Source organism: Thunnus maccoyii, chromosome 17, assembly GCF_910596095.1.
Source record: "Thunnus maccoyii chromosome 17, fThuMac1.1, whole genome shotgun sequence".
NCBI lineage: Eukaryota > Metazoa > Chordata > Actinopteri > Scombriformes > Scombridae > Thunnus > Thunnus maccoyii.
This window is the reverse complement of record NC_056549.1, coordinates 14126467-14147825: the sequence shown is the minus strand read 5'-3', so window position 1 is coordinate 14147825 and position 21359 is coordinate 14126467. Positions and strand designations below refer to the sequence as shown.

Genomic DNA, 21359 nt, shown 5'->3' with positions numbered 1-21359 from the left:
GTCTTTCAAATAATCATTCAATGATTATTTAACCCCTGAATGTGTGCAATACTGTATTCAAAATCTAAGTATAGCAATTATGAATGCCTCTTTTCCTAAATAATGCAAACGATTGTGGTATATCTACAATCTATTTTAAAGACTTATCAATTCTGAGACATCTTTATTTTGGAGTCCTGGGTGCGCGCTCCTCTTTTGTCATCACTTCCTGTTGCAGATTTGCATCGTTCCTCGTGCAGTTCAGAAGCTTTATTTACATGTGAAGTCATTGTTGGGAGGGACAGCAACGTGTGGCGTTTGGCAAGAGAGAAGAGCACCTCTGTGATTGTTTAGTTTTCATTAGGTAAGCATCCACTGTCAGTTTTGTCGTATTTGTGCTTTTCTCTCAGAAAATCGATTGTGAAGCAGGTTTCACCTCTTCAGAGTCGCAACGATACACTGAAAGTCCCATAAGAATCCATGTAGTTAACGTCTAAGGCGTCCTTAAACTTTTGTATGTAATACAATTGACATTTTTTAAAAAGTGATCTTCTACAGAATGCCTTGCTTTTCCTTTACAAAAAAATGTTAAATTTTGACTCACATCTTTGGATAGTGTCAAAAAATCACAGCGTAACATTGTCATGTTTACCTGATGTGTCGCTGCACAGAAAGTGGGTGTTTTTTAGTGTTGGCGTGCTGCCATGTTTGGGCAAGTTACGCAACTATGACCGCTACATGCAAAACGACGCTGAAGTTCTGATTAGGGGTGAAGAGAATCATAAACATTGATATTTAGCGGTTGATTCTTCGTGGTGTCGCCACTTGAACTTGTGAAAGAGTGTTAACCATCGTAGCAAGCTCCTTGACGCAGTTTAAACCCACTTTCAGATTTCATGCATTCCGTGGACAGCTGTGGTCTTGCACGCGCACGCGGTTCCATTCTTACTTTTCCGTGCCCGCGGACACAGACGTGTGCCCGCTAGTAAACACGGTTGTAACGTGAAAACTTTCCAGAGTTGTAAAATCATGTCTGCGGATATTACGCACCGCTGTGCAATGTTGTTTTTATGATCAGCCTTTAAATGCAATAATGTGTTACTTCAACCAGGCTTTGATCGTCTTATTGGCACTTATAACAACACATCCCCTGTATTGTTTCACACAGTGCTGCTTGGAATGCAGCTGGGGAGGTGGAGGGGGGTCTTGTATGCAGCGGCGGACTTTACCATCAGGCAAGGTAGGCAACTGCCTGGGACCCCCAACTAAAAGGGCCCAAAACAGCTATAGATGTATTATGATGTTTAGATATGAAAAATATTATTCTAACTCGTTGTACCCTAAAATAACTTACAAAAAGCCCCCAAATCACTTAAAAAAAACAGTATAGTATATCTACTTCAGAGGAAAATATTATACTACTACATTTACCTGACAGATAAATGTTACTGGTTACATTGCAGGTTCAGATTTTACTCTCAAAATATAACAATAAAAATAGGATGCATTATTATTCATTAAAATATCCAGCACTCTCACTATGCAGCCATGCCGAAGCAGAAAGTATGAATTGGCCTTTAATCCTTCAGGTATACACAAAGTATGCAAACAAATATGTGAATAATGACGCTGGAATTGTAGCCGTTGTATACACAAGGTAATGTTAAATTTAGCGAAATATGTCAAATGCAATTCGTCCGCACACAAATAGGTGGTCAAAGATCATTAACATTTCACCATTTGCAAAACTCTGCTACTGTTTTTTATAGTGTGCTACATGCATGAATTAACTAAAATTAAAACTTGTGTTTTGCTCAGGGCTGCATTACACCCGCACCCTTCATCGCCAATTGCGCATAATGGAAAAGCTGTCCAGACAGGACGGATGGATAGCAAGATAAAGTGTGGGCAGGATGTGATGGAGGAGTGTCCTGGCTTAGCTGAATCATGTTTTACGAGGTATGTAGTAAGCTTAAATCACACTAGATTTGCTGGTTTGTAAGAAAATATTAATTCACTGTTGGGCTGCAGCTAACAATTATTGTCATTATCAATTAATTTGCAGATGTTTTCTATTTAATCAACTAAATAATTGAATCAGTTTTGTCTATAAATTGTCAGAAAATAGTGAAAATTCTGTTTATAATCTCTCACAACCTAAGTTGAGCATGTTTTGTCCAACAAACTGTCCAAAACTGGAAATATTCAGTTTACCGTCATATATGACAAAGGAAAGCATCAAATCCTCACATTTGAGAAGCTGGAACCAACAAATGTTTGGCATTATTGCTTAAAAAATGAGTACAACAGTTAAGAGATCATCAAAATAATTTCGACAGATAAGCATTCTCAGCACTTTGAACTTTGAACTGCAAGTTGCCCAACAAATTTGAGAATGTTGGTGGGTGTGACCTCTCATTCAAGAAGTGTTTTTGTTTAACTTTTTCTCATCTATGTGTGGTTAGCATGCAACTACCTACAGATGATACACCTGATTTATGTGTGAAACAAGAGGTCCATGTGTAGGCGGTGCATGTTGCTCACTGCATAATAAGACATGTCTGTAAGGAACCAAGTTGACAAAATTTTGGTTGAAAAGATTGTTACTAAATTGGCCACACTAAAATACTAACTAAAACAAGTTAATCAAATCATGTCAGCCCCTACACATTACTATTAAAGGAACAGAGACCTTTGGGGAATTACTACCTCTTATTTATAAAAACAATGGCAGTGATTTTATTGCAACTTCTGGCTATTCTAGAGTTTGTGTAACAAGCATTATTCACTTGTGCACATGAAATAAAGATGTTAAAGTCAGTCTAGATTGTCATATTGCCAGATGGAAAAGGTGCTTCATATAATATACCAGAAAACACTATTTCTATATTTGTAACCAATGATTATTTTTTTATTATTGGTTTATCTATTGTGTTTATTGATTCATTGACCTCTTTCTTTAGCCAAGAAAATGTCGATAATATTGCCAAATGTCCAACTTACAGGGATCCAAAGTGATGACTTGTGTCTTTTGGTTCAGCAATCAAAAAACCCAAAGGTATTAAATTTACAATGACAATTAAGAGACAAACCAGCAAATCCTCACATTTGTGAAGCTATAACCAGCTTTCTTTTTCTTGAGGGACACAAAATGACACATGATGTTTCAGATAATGTGTGACTTAGAGCTGAGATGTGTGTATCATCTCTTTTTTTCCGTAGACATAGAAGATCATAAAAAATGGAGAACGGGGACACCTGCAGCCTGAAGGAACAAAAGATGATTGATGCTAACACAATATGGCAGTGGCGCATCATGCTTGTAAAGAAATATTCGAAAAATCCAGACCCATTCTATCATTGCAATAAAATAGGATTAGATTTTAATGTTGGATCCAGCACACAGAAAAAACTGGACTTAAAGTTGTTGACAAATGGTGTCATACTTGAGGTCTGTGACTTTGCTAAAACGGTTAATAAAAGTAAAGAGCATCTGATCCCAAACGTTCTGGAGAACAAGTTTGATCTTCGATTGGAAAGCGAACAAATATTAACAACTCGATTTCGTCTCAAAATCAGAGACCTAATCAAAAAACCGCCCAAAGATGAACGAGAAGCTTTTCCTTACTTTGACACCTCATCTAATCCAGAACTTAACAGCAACAGCAGAAATGGACTGAACATGGCATCTACAGAATGTAAGACTGAAGGACACTTGGTGGAAGTGGATGACAATGATGATAGTGAACAAGAAGACAAATCCAAGTGTTCACACGCACCATCTAAGAAATACAAAAAAACAGAAAGTCTCTCAGAGGAGATAGATGGACTACATGCTGCTGACAATGAACTTGAGGATGAATTAAAGTCCTCAGGTGAACAGTCAACAGAGGAAATCAGAGATGATGTTCCTCCCTCCTCATTCCCTTATTGTGAAGAAATTGGTCTGAACCTCGATGCTGGATCAAAACAAAGTCTAGATCCAGGTTTATTGACAAAGGGTGTGATGTTAGAACTGCTACATCTCCGTAAAGCAGTGACTGCATTCTATAGCCCTATTGTTCTGGCTGTGTTGGAGCATAATTTTGAACTTGACATAAAAAGTATAAAGGCAAAAAATCAAATTTGGTTTAAGATATCACACCTGCTGAGAAGGAGCAACGCCAATGCTGTCAAAAACAGCCAAGAGTTTAAAAATGAGCCATTTACCTTTGAGACAAACCCCATGAAAGTGCACAGAAAAGTGCAGACAAATGCGCTGTCTAATATGAGAGTCCCACTATATGAATTTAAGGAAGTAACAAAACGAAGGCAGTCTGATTTAAAAAGTAAACAAAAAAAGAGGGCTCTTTTAACAACAAATGAACAGGTAACCAAGAGGTGCAGAAGTGGACAGTCTGAACACATGGAGACAAATAACCATCAAATATTGAATGGCCATGGCTACACATGTCCTCTAGGAGAGTCTGATCTAGACTCAGACAAAGTCACAGATTCAGGAAACGCTGGCAATCAGGATCACTCACAAAACTCAACAAGATGTTCAATGTTGAGTCCCGACATACCTAGAAAATCAAGTTATCTGGGTACTCATGAGCCTTTCCTCACCACCACTGATGGTTCATCCAGTTTACCAATCGTAAACTCAAGTGCGAACCCACTGTTTGCAAGTTATCCTGACAAAAGAGAGCCATGTAGAGGTGAAGAGCAAACACAGAATCCAAGAAATATAATAAAGAAATGCGACTTGGAACAAGAGGAAATGGAAACTGAGAATGACATGTGGAAGTTGCGTGCCAACCGCGTTAAACAAATTCTATCCGCACTAGACCGTTCATTGCAGTGGTCCAAGAAAGTTGGCCTGGATTTCAATGTTGGATTTGGCCCAAAGCAAAACCTCAGTGTTGAATCTTTGACTAATTCTATTCTGCTTGAAGTTGCTAAATTTGCCTTGGCGATGAATTCATCCCAACAGGATTTCATCATGGAGATTCTTGAGTACAACTTTGACCTCGAGATACAGAGTAAATACCTTAGGAGTACTTTTGAGCATGAAATTATGACTGCAGTGAGACAGCTGAAAGGTTGTGAAGATGCTGTCAGATTCTCAAAAGAGGTCTTTGAACTTCCACGTCCCATGTTATCATTTATAATGGCAAATCAGAGCACAGACAGTGTATCAAGGATGGACTGTGACACCCCAGGTTCACATGCTGAAACTAAAGAGCATATTTCCCAGAAAAGCGAGAACCTTCATCCTTTCTGCAAGGAAATAGGTCTGAGGCTACACATGAACAATCACAAACCAAATGAAAAACTGGACATAAGAAAACTGACCAAAGGAGCAGTGACTGAAGTGACGAACTTTGCAGAAAAGTTGTGTGGTACATTTGAGCAGATATGTCTTGATATCCTCATACACAACTTTGATTTTGAATTGCAAAGTGGAGATTCTGACCTTGCCAGAGACATTGTTGTGCAAATTCCTTTTGTAAAGGATCAGAGGAATCTGTCAAATTGCGCACAATCTTACAGAAAATTGAAGCGCTTTAAAAAAGATTTCCCAGTAATGACAAAACTGGATTGTCAGAACAACCCCAGTTTAGATGCATGTACTACTGGATCTTCCCAGGCCTCAGATTTAGACCGAAATGTAGGCAGTTCCATTGACATTGATCAACAAAGTGAAGACAATAAAAATCTGTGGAAATTGCGTACTGATCGTGTCCAGCGCATTTTCTCAATGCCTCATGAAGAACACTGCCCACTGTATTCTTACTCAAGATGCAAGAAATTAGGCATTGATTTCAATTTAGGATCTGGAGTAAAACAAAACCTTGATCCAAATTTACTGACCAATGGTGTCATGGTTGAAGTTTACACTTTTGCTACAGCACTGCAGTCAGCTCGAAAGCATTTCATTACAGATATACTGGAGTATAATTTCCATCTTAATTTGAAGGATGAGCTGTATCGTGTTGCCTTTGCACAGAAAATTCAGACAAAAATCAGAGTAATGAATTTATCTCGAAAATCTAGCACCCCTCGAATGAAAATGCCCTTTGAACTCCCTGACTCGAGGTGCATGGAAGAGTCGCATCATGCTAGAACTACAGTCTGCCCCAAATGCTACCAAGACAGAAATGATGATGAAAGGCTTCATCAGGATGAATCTGACCCGGATCACATGCATCATCCTCATCCAAATGCCATGACTGATGCAATCTCTGCTAGTGCAAACTGTTTGGCACAAAAGCCAACAAATGATCCGTCCACTGCCTTCCCAATGATGGAGGAAACAATCATGCAGAGTTACCCTAGTTGCAAGAAAATAGGTTTAAGCCTGTGTGTGAACAAGGACCAGCCAAAGGACAAGCTTAGCACCCATGTACTGACACTGGGGATTATGAATGAAGTGGCTCATTTTGCCCAAAAATTGTGTGGGGTATCAAAAAATAAGATCATAAATGAGGTTCTTGAACACAATTTCAACTTTGGCTTCCAGAACAGAGACATAAATCCTGCACTGCAGTTCTGCAGAATGATGACACAAACCAACAGAGGGCTTTCTTGGTTCAGTGAAGTTTTTGTCGTTCAGCCATGTTCTCACAGAGTCCCTGGAGATGTGAGTAAACTGAAAGAGGTATCTGCCATGCAGAAAACTGAAAGGAAGGAAACAACCAAAAAAAGAAAGCTAGCACTGCAAACAAAGAAGGAAAGAGCCTCACTACTAAGTCAAAATAAGCGTGTTGTAAAAACAAGGAAACATGTTCAGGATAGAAGACCGCGCTTTCCAGTTTGCAAGGAAATAGGTCTGGACCTTGATGTGACATTAAAATCAGAGGACAAAGAAAAACTGGACTTGAAGCTATTGACCAGAGCTGTAGTGTATGAAATACATAAATTTGCAGCTAAGAGAGCACGACAGTATTTCCCACGCACTGTGTTTGACATCCTTGACTACAACTTTGATCTTAGTTCACAACATTACAGGCGCTGGGAATTTTCCATAGCTGTTGCATCCCAAATCAAAACCATGGTCAAACAATATTGGAAAAAGCTAGACAGAGCACAGGAGGTCTTTGAATTGCCATTTGTGTTTGATCCCAAAGCTTCACAAAGGTTCGTAAAAGAGAGACAAAATAAGAAAAGTGCAAACACTCCCCTGGAAGAACCAAACAAGAAAACAAATGAACAGGGTAGATTCGTGAGACAAATGAGATACTGTCCAAATATCAATCGCATCCGTTTTCTCGATAATTTCAAAATTGAGGCACCTTGGTTTGATGAGGACACAAAATCCCTAACAGATTCTGATGCCATAATGCAGGTGAATGGGAGTACATGCAGTGCAGGTTGTGACAGTCATATCCAGGGTAACATGCAGATTAAAGTGGAGGGATATGGTACACATTATGGCGATATGAAACCAGAACCAGACAATGAGGAAAAACATCATCCACATGTCAAACCAGAGTCAAATACTGAAGATGTCAAGTATTTAGTCTCAGGTGACCCTGCAGGGTCCCTTGGATATACTTTAACTGTATGTCCGAACTCTGAAAGCAATATCAAAACAGAATTGGACACTGATGACGTCCAGTATTACATCCTGGCTGAACCACAAGGACCTGAAGGATACACTATGCTAGCTGTATGCCCAAACACTGAGGGTAGCTTCAAAACTGAATCATACACTGAGGATGTTGAGTATTTAGTCACAGTTGAAGGACCAGGATCCCCAGAATACTCTGTGATAACCATATGTCAGGACACTGAGAATGCATTGATCAAAGAAGAGCAAGAAAATGTGCCAGCTGACTCGTACATTCAGATGGTGGTGTCTGATTTACGTCAGGGAGTTGCGTCATACACAGAAAATGAAGTGGACATTAAACAGGAATGATGTCATTTAATGCTGCAGGAATGTATAAGTGTGCAATCTTAAACAAGAAATAGAGGTGTGGGAGCCTGAAATACAACAAAAAGATGGATGTGATTCACTACATCCAATTGTATGCTTGGAAGCTTCAACCAATAAAGGCTTAAGAGCCAGGGTTGGAAATGTTTTAAATTTATCTCTTCTTTTTTTTATGGTCAGCTGTGGTTTGGATTTGTATGATGAGTAAACTTTGTGGATTTAACCATTGAAGACATTACATTTTTTTTAAAAAAGTGTATTTTTACCTGTACCATTCTATTTTTATTGGTGCCTTTTCTGACCTAATTTGTAGTCATGTATGTGTATTTTTTATGTTTTTAAAGAACAGCTTACTGACCATGAAAATGAACAGGTTTTGTTTATTACAAAATATGTGGTGATTTCTTTCTTACCTGTTATGGTAAATGAGTGTCTGTAATAGAATTATTTTTATACACTTTATGATACACTGGGTACATGACCTGGATCTTGATGGACTACTATATTGTTCTTTGCTGCTTTAGTACATTTTATATAAAGTTTTGAAAACATCTCATCTCTTTCGGTGTGTTCTGTTCATCAGCTCATTAGTATGGAAATACAGCATTAAATACTGGTATATTGGTGTTAAAGGTGTTTGTATATTTTGAAAGGTTTTCTTAAATGTAAGATATGTTAATATTCTTCCACATTTTTCCACTCAGTAAAAGCTTAAAACCATAGTTGAATAGTTGAAGCTGTACTGCTAGATGTTAAAACACCCCCAACATTTATGCTATGAAACTTTATTATGTAAGACGGACATTTTTTTTTTTTTTTGACCAGTGAAGTACAGATAAATCTCACTGATCCTTTTGACTGACTCATCAGTGTTTCAGGAGGATTAGACACCAAATTACACCTCAAATTGTCCTCAAACAGAAGTGTCATAGTCAGAAGGGCTATGACACAGTAACCGGTACATGTAATACTGAAAGTGGGCTGTTGGTGGTGCTTTAGACCAGCATCCCTTGAGGCCAGCAAAAATCTAACAGACTCCACAAACCTCATAAACTGTGGAAATGCAATTAACTACAGATAAGTGCATCCCAGAGGAATTCAGACATCACATAGACCAGATAGAAAAGGAAATGATGTGAATCTTGCTCAACAAGATTATACAGTGAACTCCATACAGGATTTGATTAAAAACTCATGTTTGACTTAGGTTCTTTAAGTACATATGTGCACCCCAGTAATTAGTAAGAATAAAAGACTTATCAGGTCTTACAGAATTTGGCTGTGACCTGTCCGACAGCTGCGTCAAAACTTCAACAAAACATTCCGAGACTTACAGTCAAGAAGGTTTGCCTTCACAATAAGATTCTTTAAGTGGTACCTTAAAGGATCAGTGGAAATAGAAAAATGCATATACAGCTAGTTTCTGGTTAGATCATCAAGCCATCAGGCCATATGCAGTTTTCCTGTGTGACAGTATAGTCAGTCTAAAATTATGAGTTGACAATTAATTAATGTTCTGCCTAATTTTTACAGTCCATGTATTCTGCACATTAAAAAGTAAAGGATTGTAAAAAGTATAAAATACATTGTACACTGAGACGTCCCCATGCATTAAAAAATCTAGGGCATTGGTGGTTGGAAGCTGAGAACCTACATTATACAAAGACATATCTTTGGCCTCTCTCAAGGCAAAATATATAGGATTACAATCATTAAAAGTAATAAAATAAAAAAGGAAAGGAAATAAGGAATGAAAAAAATATACAATTCCTCATAAAACATAACTCCTCCTAAAGCTAAAATAAACATATAATTGGGAAATGACCAATGTCACCACAGACACCAGATTTTTTTTTTATTTTTAAAAACTGTGAAATACAGAGAGATTTACATGGCGGTGATAGGCTTAATCAGCATTGTGTTAACTCCTAGGCAAGGGCTTGAATGATGCTCATTTACATGTAAAAGTCCCGCACCATAGCTTTGAGTTGTGGGTTTATGTAGGCTATGTTTATTTGCCAGGTTTTAAAAGACCTCTACAGAATATTGGGCCTATGATTGAGTTTAAGAATAAATTGAAGAAATAAAACCAAAGCTCAATAAAGAAAAGAGTTTCATCCTCAACAGCTTTTACTCTGATTCAACTAAAAAATTTTCGCATATGAACGTCTAAGAGGATTATTTTGACAAACGTGACCGGAAGTTCTATGTTTAACTGCGCGGGTCTTGACCATTGACTGAAGACGCCCATTTCCGGTTGCACACACCCGCCCCGGCTGCTGGATCGGTTCCTCCCTCTTCAGCAGCCAGATTGCCATCCTGGATGTGTCGGATCACCGCCGCCTTTCTACTGCAACAGGTAAATGAGCAGAAATCATTGAAACGTTTAACAGGACAGAAGAGGAAGAAGTTATACATGCTGGACACTGTCACTGTTGACCTTGTGTTGGGTTTTTTTTGTAGTTTTTTTTACCTCTTCTTGGAAGGTAAGTGGATGTCCTGGTTATTAAATCATGAATATATAAGGGAAGGCAGTAACGTTAGCGTATTGTGGTTTGATCCCAGTGCTGCAGTAGAGCTGATTTTTTTTCTACCTTAAAAACACTTGAATTTCTGAAACCTGTCACCAAACCGCCAGTGAGAGCCTATTGTCTGCGTTTTTACATAAAGAACACCGCTTAACAATAGGTTCTTCAGACCATATGGGCTACCTAAAATGCGTTTTAATAACTATCTTAATTGACATTAAAAGGTATGTTTATTTTATTTATTCAAGTTGACATAAAAAAAGGTTGTCTAGTTCATTTGCCTTTATACTGTCAATGACATAGGCTCTATTCCCAGTGACAGTGTCAATTGTCTTTGATGCACTGTACAATGAATGCTGGGTAAAAGATTCTTAAAGATGTTTTATTAATGTTAGAGCCATTGCAGACATAGCCTAACGGGAGATTTGCACCCAAATAATATTACTCCAGAGATTATTTACCCTTTCTCCCTGGAGTAAATTTACTATTCACAGAAGAGGGTGTGTTCACTGGAAATAACACAAGAGTCTAACTAACCTTATAGCAGTACTTATCTTGGGAAAAAATCACTATGATATTTCTGGAACTGCCCATAGGGGCCCGGTGAGTGTCTTTGGTAGCCAACCCAGCACACAGTGACCTTAATGTTATTTGCAGGGTTTTATTACATGTAGTGTTTATTGTCATTTTGGCTAAAAAAAAAAAAGTGATTTGAATTAAGACCCCTATCTGTTTTAACAGTGACAGTATGACCTCTTGTTTGAAGCCTGTCAGGTGTGTTTATTATCCCAATGTTCCCAGCTTTAAAGCCTTTGACATGGAAAGCTGTTATCAGGCATCTAGATTGTTTAACATCGGTGCACTTTTCCAGTGTACTATGAGATGATAGGGGCGCATTAGCAGTTTATGCATGCTCGTGTTCATTCACTGCGGTATAGACTAATTATAGAGATTGCTTAGTGTGTGTGTGTGTGTGTGTGTGTGTGTGTGTGTTCTGCTGCTCTCAGTGAAAACAGAAAGAGACGGCTTTCTTTGCTGAAGTGGCAAAGTCCGTCTAAACTGCAGTTCCTATGACATCTGGCACCATCCCAGCAGGGACTGTTGCATATCCACCTGCCAAGAAACAAAGCATTGCGTAACACACACATCAACACACACACACACACACACACACTTATTCATTCACTGTTGTGATAAAAGTGAGAACAAACGGACATTCAGGGTACATCATACAACAGTCAGATGATTGTCAGATGACAGGTCAATTTGCGTTTTAAGTGTTTTGGATGGGGAGTGTAAAGGAAGTAAAATAGGATTTGGTGAATCATTGCTGGATGTAACCCACAAATGTATCAGACGGATAAATATAAGAATGACTCGTCTTGTTGGAAATGTCCCCGATTTTCACCTGCAGCATAACAGCGAAAGGTGTGTGTGTGTGTATGTGTGTGTCTTTGTATCTGTGTGTTTCTCTGCTCTTGTCAATAGGCAGAACACACACACACACACACACACACACACTGGCTTCTTTCTTCCTCAGGCTCGGCAAAGCTTCCTGGGCTGTTTCTGCTAGAACAGGGTCCCTCTCTGTGTGAGGAGTGTGCGTTAGACACACTCATGCACACAGGCCGACACATTGATACGCACATCCGACTGGTCCAGCGTGGCGCACACAGGTGTCAATCAGCATGCAGGGCAGAGTCAAAGGTTCTTTGATTCATTTTCTCCCTCAGTGCAGTGGGTCAGCACACAACATTTGGCCTTTAAAGCGATTCACACTGTTCTCCAAACCAAAAACACTGAAGTGTTAACATTTTTAAACATCAGTATACCATCAACACTGAAGAGAAAAGAATATCTGGGCTTTGGCTGCTGCCACTGCAACCCGAACCCACATAAAAGGTGGATGGAAATGAATGGATGGATAGGTATATTGTTTTTAGCCAAATTGTGATGGCCAGTAGCTCAAACCACAAACTAAATGTTGAACATGAAAGTTCATGGTTGAACTGGAAATAGCAGGTAGATAAAAATAATCTTAACTCAAGGTCTACTTACTTGCTTTTTGAGTTGTCATAGATATACCTCAAGTATCATCAATTGCATGGCTGGATTAACCTGTTTTGGGGCCCTAGGGCAAAAATCTGGTGTTGGGCTCCTATTAACCACCCACCCTTTGTGTATTGTGAATACACCATCTGGCCTCCAAATTTTCAGTATACACGGCAGACTGCATGTGGTACTCCTAATGCTGCCTAGCTGGAGGCTTTCTAAATAATAAAAGGTCATTAAATCTAGATTTCGACAAAGTGCCCCCTCACAAGATGGGCTGGAAGACTTGCTATCAAACAAATTCCCCAACCAGTTAATCAATGCAGTTAACAATTAATCAGTTGGGGGTCACTGTGGGTCTTGGGCCCAGTGTAGTTGACCATTCTGCCCAGTTGGTAGTCCACCTTTGGTCACTTGACCCAAGTATGAAGCTTATGTCATTATAACAGGTTGAAAGCTCAGGAAAAAGCTAGTCGGGGGATCTTCAGTAAGACTATAGATAGAGTTACTAACATGATCGTATGTCTAAGTACATGAAAATAGGGGAGAATTTATTTTTCCAGTTAATCTTTTTAGAGATTTGTTCAGAATATTTCATCAGAAGTTTGCTAAGGGCTTGAAGTGGATTTAAATCAGCACTGTGAGTCATCCATGTTGTGAAATGCCTTCAATATCTATGTGCAACATAAAATCAATCAATCAACAAGGACCAAGCTACAAGGCAAATTGAATCAAAAATATGTAATGTCATTTCAGAAGTACTCAAGTCCTTTCAAGCACTCCAGGGGTATTTAGGAATGACAAGCAAACTGAGTGAAACGTTTTGTTGTGAGCCAAAGAAGGTGTAGTTGGTATTGATGAAGAGAGTGTCCTCTGTGCCTTCTGTTGATTCTGTGTTGTTTTAATCCAGGATATGTGCTGTTTGAACAGAGGAGGCCCTCAAACATAGCCAATAGGAGATACTTATCTTGTATTTGAAATCAAACACACCTCAGGGTAGAAAAGTGTTTGTGTATGAGGGTGGATGTAAGTCTGCTAAATACCCTCATACAAAGTGTTTGTATAAAGGAATGTTTTACACGTATAGTATATAAACACATGTACACCTACACAGCTCAGGGGGCTATTATGACAATGCTTCTATTTCAACTAGACTTATACTGTAAAGGAATAGTTCAGCCAATAATACATTTTTTGACATAATTGCACTCATACTGGTTGAAACATTGAACCTCTGAAATACAGTGTAACATACAATGAGTTACCCACTCAGCTTAACTTGAGCCCAGTGGAAATACTTCTTTGTGGGATTGAATTATCGTAGGTGGAAAGGTCTGTCTCAAGATGAGGACACTGTAGAAATTTGGTTGCATCAACACTGCATAAATTCAAACTTAACGCTATAACATTACAGTATATAGTTATATTGTCAGTGTTTGGTAAATGGTGATTTATACATTACTATTGCAGTTGCAAGTTCTTGTGTAGAGATTATTGTTATTAAATAGTTACACCCATTAACTTCCAGGTGTAGCTGAGTTACTGACAAAACTAACGTTAGCTTGCTAATAGCTATATGACATTTTAGAGGGTAAAAGAGATAATATGGAGAACAGTCGATAAATTTAACCTAACACTTGACACACTGCTGTTTAACCATGTTGTGAACTGGGAAGATGATAAATTACATTTCACAAAAATAACACAACGTAGCTCAGTTCACAAAATTACCTAGCATTAATAATGTAAGCTAGGTTAGCATAATCTGATATTTCTAAACTGCATGAATACTACAAACTCACATGACACAGCACACATATTTCTCCATATATACATGTATAAATAAAACAAAAATCATACCCGCAGTTACAAAATGATTGGTATTTAAGTTTAATGTATCATTTACTCTCCTAAAACTGTAATTTCTACAAGATATGTTATAATATATGATTCTACAGTGACCCTGGTAACACAGTTGATTGCTTTTGATTAGACAGTGTCACCAATTATTCAGCAACTGATTTACACTCTACTAATATCGAAACTAGCTAACAGATTTCTTAACTTTTAATGTTTCAACCCAATTTGATAAAACACTAGTTTGAAATTAGCTAACGCTATTAGCTACTAAGACCTCAGGGAGGACTTTACATGCAAACTCTGTATAGCTGGTGCAACCCACTCCTTTTATTGAGTTGTGTGTTTGAAAAGTCAGGACTGTTGATTCCCTACTGCTTTCTACAAAAAGAAAACTGAATCACTGCTTTGCATTAAGATACCCTGATAGGAAGATAGTGTCTAATACCCTAATGCAGTGACAAATGAAGATGACTACACATATCGTTAATGGCATTGCATTAATACAATTAACATATTGTTTGTAATTGCTTCCTTTGTATTTTATTGTCTCTAAATAGTTATTTCTTTAATGGATTTGCGGTTTTGGACCTTGAATGTCATTCATATTTGCTTGTGTACTTCATGTGTTGTTTATTGCTCATGCTATGTGTCAGCTTGCACACACGCACCAGCACATGTATTCAAGTGTATGCAGAGGCATACACCACAGTGAGCGGTTCAGTGCTCTTAAGTAATTGGCAGTGTCGGCATGTGCACAGAATGATTTATACTACAACAACCATACTCTCCCCTCCAGGAATTCAAACAAAAAGAAGAGAGCCAATGATGGAGGAATAGTGTAACAAGACTAGAAGGAGAGGGTGGGATGAAGGGAATTGGGTGGGAGTCATATGTGAGAGGATGCATGTTCGAATGAGGGATGAATAAGAAATAGGGGAGCTGAAATGGAAAAGATAGTGGAGAGTGAAGAGGGGAAAAAGAGTGTGAAGGGATGATTTTGCGAGAGCAGAGAGGACATTGCTCAGGCCTGACAGGAATCACAGCAGAGGAGAAACCTTGCTTGTTAGCTAGAGGCGAGTTCATACTGTAGATGGATGAAACAAGGGGAAATAATTGTCTGAGTGAAGGGACTAATAGAATCTGAAGAACGGGATTGCAGGAAGAGGAAATTGGTCTCAGATGGAAAAGAAGAAAGAGTGCCTCTGTAAAGAGATGTATAGTTTCAATTTGAAGTTTGGGGGAATATACTGCCAAAAAAAATGAACTGAAAAAATATCAGGAAAGGATAGACATGGACTCCCCCACCACCATCACCTGCAGAGTATTTTAATATATCAGGGCTTTGCCACACTTCTGAAAAATGATAACACATTGGGCTCATTTTCCAATTTTAAGAATATTGCCTGCATGGGTTCATCTGTCCCTTCCACCTCCTGGGAATCTGCCAGTGATCCCACAGAGAAATCTCATCAGGTGTCTCCCTGCTTATTGGCCACAGTGGATGCAGACTGCACTCGATAAACCCATACATCTTTATTTAGCCTAGTGTGTGTGATACAGATACTTGTGTGAATACTGCATATACTGTATTTCACATCATTTCACAAAATATTTCCACTCTAATAAGACAAATATCTTCCAAAATAGACACATTTATGTTCCTATTAAGAGAGAAAAAGCCAAATTGGATTGTAATTGCATAGGAAGTGTCACAGAGAAATTAGCACTGGTGAAATAAAGATACACTAAGATTTACAAAAGATGATCTGTCTGGGATCTCAGAGCAGTGATAAATGCTGCCTCCTTCCAAGACCACCATCATTTTTTCCCCCTTCAGTGTATCCCTCAACTGTCGCTCCTCTCGCCTCCCTGTTGGCATTGTGTCTGCCCCTGCTCTCCCTTCACTTCTCCTCATCCTCCCCTCTCTGTCATCTCGTCTCCCTCCTCTCTCTTTATTCCCCCCCCCCCTTTCCCTCCCTCTCACTGTCATCCCTCAGTGTACTAGCTGTTCACTGTGCCTTCCTTGCATTGTTAACAGGGAGATGAGTTTTTTTTTTTCCTCCTCTTACACGCATTTATATCCTGTCTATTCTCCTAGTCATGTGCTCGTCTTATATGCGCTCACACACACACTCCTCCGTGACACACACACACACACACAATCACACTCGCATCTTTCCCTCTCTCTGCAGATGTCTGAGAGCTAGCCAGCTGAGTAGAGGACTTCCCTCTCTTGCCCGTGCTCTCCACCTGCAGCCATGAATGGTAAGAATACTTTTTATCTTGTATTTGCATGTGTGTGGTCATGACGTGCTCGTCAGCGGGAGGCAAATGCGCACTTTAGAGCCGGGTAGACAAAATGAACTTGAAGGGAATAGATGGATGAGGAAGACAGCAAGAAAAAAAAAAAAAAAAAAAAGCAGACAGGAGAAGAGACAGAGCTGACCAGCAAGCAGCTGTGTTGTGCCCTTTCTTTCAAACTCTCTCGTCACCTTCCTGTCAAGCCCGTGTACATTTTTGTCAGTCTGTAATAATGTTTTGATGTTTGAGCTCCTTTTATGTGGTGTGAGTGAAGACAAGACTTAAGATCGTGTTAATGGGATATTGATCTGGCACCAGAGTGAAGGATCAGACTTAAACTGAACCCGTCTTTGATCCCCATCTCATTTTTCAATACATTATAGCCGGCTGTACAATATGTGGTATGAATCTATTTTACAAAGTGAGCTTGAAGGAACATTAGATAATCACTTTTAATTAATTTTATGCTAATCGTGAGCTATTTTGGTATTTGTGTGTGCGTGTTGGTGTACAGGGGGACTATATGTGGTTATGTCTTTAAGGTGATGCATCTGATTTGTCCTTGGTGTGGACAGAGTTGCTAACTAGCGTGTGTGTGTGTGTGTGTGTGTGTGTGTGTGTGTCTGTGTTAATCCTCTTGTCTCCAGCCTTTGATCATAGAACAGTAGTTGCCGCTCCTTAAGGCCCTCTGTGGAAAATGCCTCGGAGATAGTGCGTGTTTTGTGTGCGTCGGATACATCTTGTCCACATGACTAATTCCGCAGTTTAACAAACTGCAAAAAAAAAAAAAAAAACCCACAACTACTTTAATCCCATCCAGTGAACAGACACTGGGAGAGAAGCAAACACAACACATCAGTATGTGATGAGTTTCTCCTTGGAAACAAACTGCACTCTCATCAATACAGTGAATCTGCAATGAGGCAATTGCAAAGTCATTTCTCTGTAAGTTTCCAAAACAGGTGTATAGTACGCAACAGTCCAACAGCAGAAGAGGAGTGTGTGTGTGTGTGTAGACTGAAATGCTGCAGCGTGCAGAGACTGTTGATTCACTGTAGCTATCTGAAACATCAACTTGTTCTCCCCAGGTGAAGCGTTTGATATGTAAATAGTTATGAAAGCAGTGATGTGGTGTTTCCCCAGATGACTGGCGCTGGGCACCTGGAGGTTTTGACTCCAGCGTCTCCTAAGTACTGCACAGCACCTAGACAACAGCACACAGGCTGACAAAGGGAAGTAAAGCCACACAAGGCTTTCTTTGCTGCAGCTGGAAATGGGATACAGTTTGTTTAAATTCTGCACAGGCGACGTTGCTGTGGAAGCTATTCCATCGGTATACTGTAGGTTTTTTTTTTTTTCTGTGGTTGGACTGTGTGTTATATTGTCTCAATATTGGCTGAAGGGCCCTTGTGTATTCGCCGAAGGGTTCGTGTTCTAGGTTGCTATGCAGAAAGCTGTTTTATATGCTCCTCTTGGTATTGGAGTTCAGGTAGCAGCCGTCACAGTGTGTCTCAGGATGGATGGGATGCATACATGTAGGTTAAAGGGATATATTTTTGATTTTATTTAACCAGACAAGTTATGAATGAATTCTGATTTGCAGTAATGCCCTGTAAGAGTCAAAATGTTATAGAAAAACTGGGGAAAAATAATAAAGAGACAAGACAAGAGTGCTGGCAGTTTTGTAAAAGACAACAGGAATAATTAGATATATCTTGCTGAGTGTTAGATGAGAAGATTGACATCACTCTCATGTGTACGACCAAATATTTGACTACATTTGTTTCATGTTTTGATGTAGTTTTGGATGCGAAAGTCCTTAAGTTCTGTCCGAATAACATGTTTTAAAACTCTAAAGCCTTAAAGACTCATCATAATTCACTTTTACGTGCTACAACTTCTGAAACTTGGCACCTTGTCATCTTACTGAATGGCCATATGTTTTATAACCCAAGTGTCCAGCCACAGGAGACCCCTCTGGATTGTGCCATTGCTGTGTAAGAAGCTTTGCAGTGCCCCACTTATTCACAGAGCATTCAGCCCCTCGCTCATACATGCGCTGAATCAACTGACAGGCCTGTGTCTATGTAGCCATGCTAGCTTCATGTCCCAGCGGCACTGTGCTGAATATTGCCTCCCTTTCTCACTTTACAATAGCTTCTAAACGAGGTCTGTCAAAGCCAACGAGACAATGTGAAGAATACTCACATCTCTGCGCGAGATTAATTACTCTGCCTTTTTTTTTTATGGCTGCATTTTGCTGACAACGCCAAAAGTAGGTCGGGGACAGTGAGCTGCTAACATTAGCTTTGTCAGGGAAAAAGCATATACCTGAACAGGTGTTATCGTGGTGATTAAAGGTAGAGTGAGTTTGTTTAGATACAGAAACCAGCTCAAGGTGATCGGGCCGAGTGCTTTGTAACAAACACACTCTCTCAGTAACAGCTGGCAGTTTTTGAGTGTATTTGCTCATACATTCAGGAAAGAGTTGAATCTTTAATTCCACAGTTGCTCCGGTTTAATATTCTGGCTACACACAGTGGACTGCTGTGCTGTAACTGAAGCTCAGCAATCCATTGTGTCATTTCTCAGAGTGTGTGTAGTCAGGCAAGCTCTGATGGGGTGTTTGGGTTAGCATTGGGTTGGGGGAGGAAGTTCCATCATGGGCAGGGTGGCATTTCCTGAAACTGGTGAATAAATTACAGCCTGGATACCAGCTCTATGAAGACATACACCCATAATAGCCCAAAGAATTGTATTTTTTTTCCAGTAATAATATTACCATATTACCAAAAAATGCAGTAGTTTTTGTCTGTAGCTTTATGACTTCATTCCTACTCTGAATCTTTTGTATCTAACAGAGATAAGGAACAAAGAACATCCCTTCATCTTTCTCTCTCTTGACAATTGTCTTGTTTTTTCATATGTAGATCAAAAGCTGAGAAATAACTAGCATAGCATGTGTGTTAACTGTTTGCACAAATCATATAATAATAAAACAATATACCAAGGCAGTAACATCTGTGAAGTAAGCTCATTTAAACCGGGGTTGTGTTTAAATACTGGCCCAGATTCTGTGCCAAAATATAGTCTTCCACAGTTTTTATTGTGTTACTCCCCAAATACAATTTTTGCCCTTTTCTTTCCTTTAGTTCCTGTCCTTTCATGTTATTATACAAACAGTTTTTTTTTGTTTCCATAATTTCTTATGACAGCTCTTGTTATATCCAAGGCTTAGTCTCCAGTTAGATTCTTCTATTGATGTTTTTGTCTTTTATTTCGTTTGGTACATCATTTATTTAGTTCAATGTTCAGGGGAGCTTTTAGCCAATGGCAGGATTACAAATTTGAAGGAAATATTCTTAACAAACTAAACATGTTGTTTTCTTTCTATACTAAAAATCAGTTTTGTGAAAAACCTCTGTAAACATTTTGTTTGAGGTTTGTTTCCACTGTGATCGCTATGGTAACAGCACTTGGCATCAGGGAAGCCCGTCTGTCCCTATCGAGCAGAAGGAAGATGAGCTGGTTTGGAAGTGAGCTATGTAAGAGCTGATAGAAAACATTCCCTCTGATTTTTCTCCGTTAATTCTGTGACATTTCAACTATCCACATCTGTAGCATTGGCTGTTACATCAATCTACCCGTGTCTACTTTCTGAATGTAGTTTATAGTAGACACACTAGTCCATCCCTTAGCTACCCTAGTTCAACTTCTTCTATTGTGTATTTGTTCTATTTCAGATGTCAGGACTAATTATCTGTCATTGTCTCCTTATCTATAATTCTCTCTTCCATTCAGTTACCACCATATGGAAAGATCCATCTGTGCATCATGTCCACACAGTCAATCACACACAGTCAATCCTCTTCTTAAAAACTGCTCTACAGCGAGTACTTTCTCAAGTAATGAGAAAGTATACCATGATTATGTTATGATTTCATTAATTTCATGGATTCCCTCATGATTAATTGATTTTTGCCATTTTTCATCCCGCTCCATTAAATACGTCTTATGAAATTGAGTAAGAATTGAGTTTCATACCCCTCACCCAGCACATTTTACTTGATATTTAATTCATGGCCAACCCTGAGCTTACCTTGAGATATGCAAGAGTGAAAGAAGCTGACTGGACGTTTTTATACATTAATCATTGTCGGGAGCTGGCTGAGAGAGGTTTCATCTGAGGGAGGAATTCTCATTTGGGTTGGAAATTATACAGACTCTTTGGATGGTAGAGTGAAAAAAGATACTGTATACTTAATTCTGTATTAGCATTTCTGCTTTTGGGACTTTCAATGTGTTGCTGCATTTGTGAGTGTGTTGACGGGTGGAGCGGAGCACACATACATTACGGTTAAAACTGTTGAGCTTTCCTCTTCTATAGAGAAAGTTATATCATCCTAGTAGTGAGTGTTTTGCTAGTAGTGTATTACAAGAAAGCAGGATCTCCTTGTATCCATGTTCTTCTCCCATAGTCGTAGCAGTAACCGCTGTGGACATTGTGTATTTAATCACGGCCCATTGCAATGTATGTGTGGTATGCATGCATTTGGGACTTTGCATTTCCGTCATAACTTTTTTTAGTGGTTTTAGTCGCATTTTCTGTTACTTTTTTATTGTGTTTTGATGTCTGTTATTCAAGATTTCAAGATGAAATAAAAAATATATTTTTCAGCTTGTAAACAAATTTTCTTTTGGCTCACACGTTATGATCT

General features: G+C 39.0%; 2 protein-coding genes across 7 annotated transcripts in view; both read left to right on the top strand.

Annotated features, from left to right (window-relative positions):
- The first annotated feature begins 225 nt into the window (after positions 1-225).
- On the top strand, positions 226-8451 carry LOC121882708. 3 transcript variants are annotated; one of them, XM_042391127.1, is made up of 5 exons: positions 226-343; positions 1148-1219; positions 1798-1938; positions 2985-3037; positions 3202-8451. In XM_042391127.1, the coding sequence occupies exon 5, from the start codon at positions 3221-3223 to the stop codon at positions 7883-7885; it is 4665 nt and encodes a 1554-aa protein (XP_042247061.1). In that variant the 5' UTR covers positions 226-343; positions 1148-1219; positions 1798-1938; positions 2985-3037; positions 3202-3220; the 3' UTR covers positions 7886-8451. The 3 variants fall into 3 exon arrangements, with proteins under 3 accessions (XP_042247061.1, XP_042247059.1, XP_042247060.1); XM_042391125.1 differs by lacking the exon at positions 1148-1219; XM_042391126.1 differs by lacking the exons at positions 1148-1219; positions 2985-3037.
- Positions 8452-10151: 1700 nt separating this feature from the next.
- itsn2a (intersectin 2a) overlaps positions 10152-21359 on the top strand; it is a 35249-nt gene continuing 24041 nt past the window's right edge. For 2 of the 4 annotated variants that reach the window (XM_042390258.1, XM_042390255.1), the window contains exons 1-2: positions 10152-10259; positions 16533-16605. In XM_042390258.1, coding sequence (XP_042246192.1) covers positions 16599-16605 — 7 coding nt within the window. In that variant the 5' untranslated portion in view covers positions 10152-10259; positions 16533-16598. The other 2 variants (XM_042390256.1, XM_042390257.1) reach the window with 2 other exon arrangements.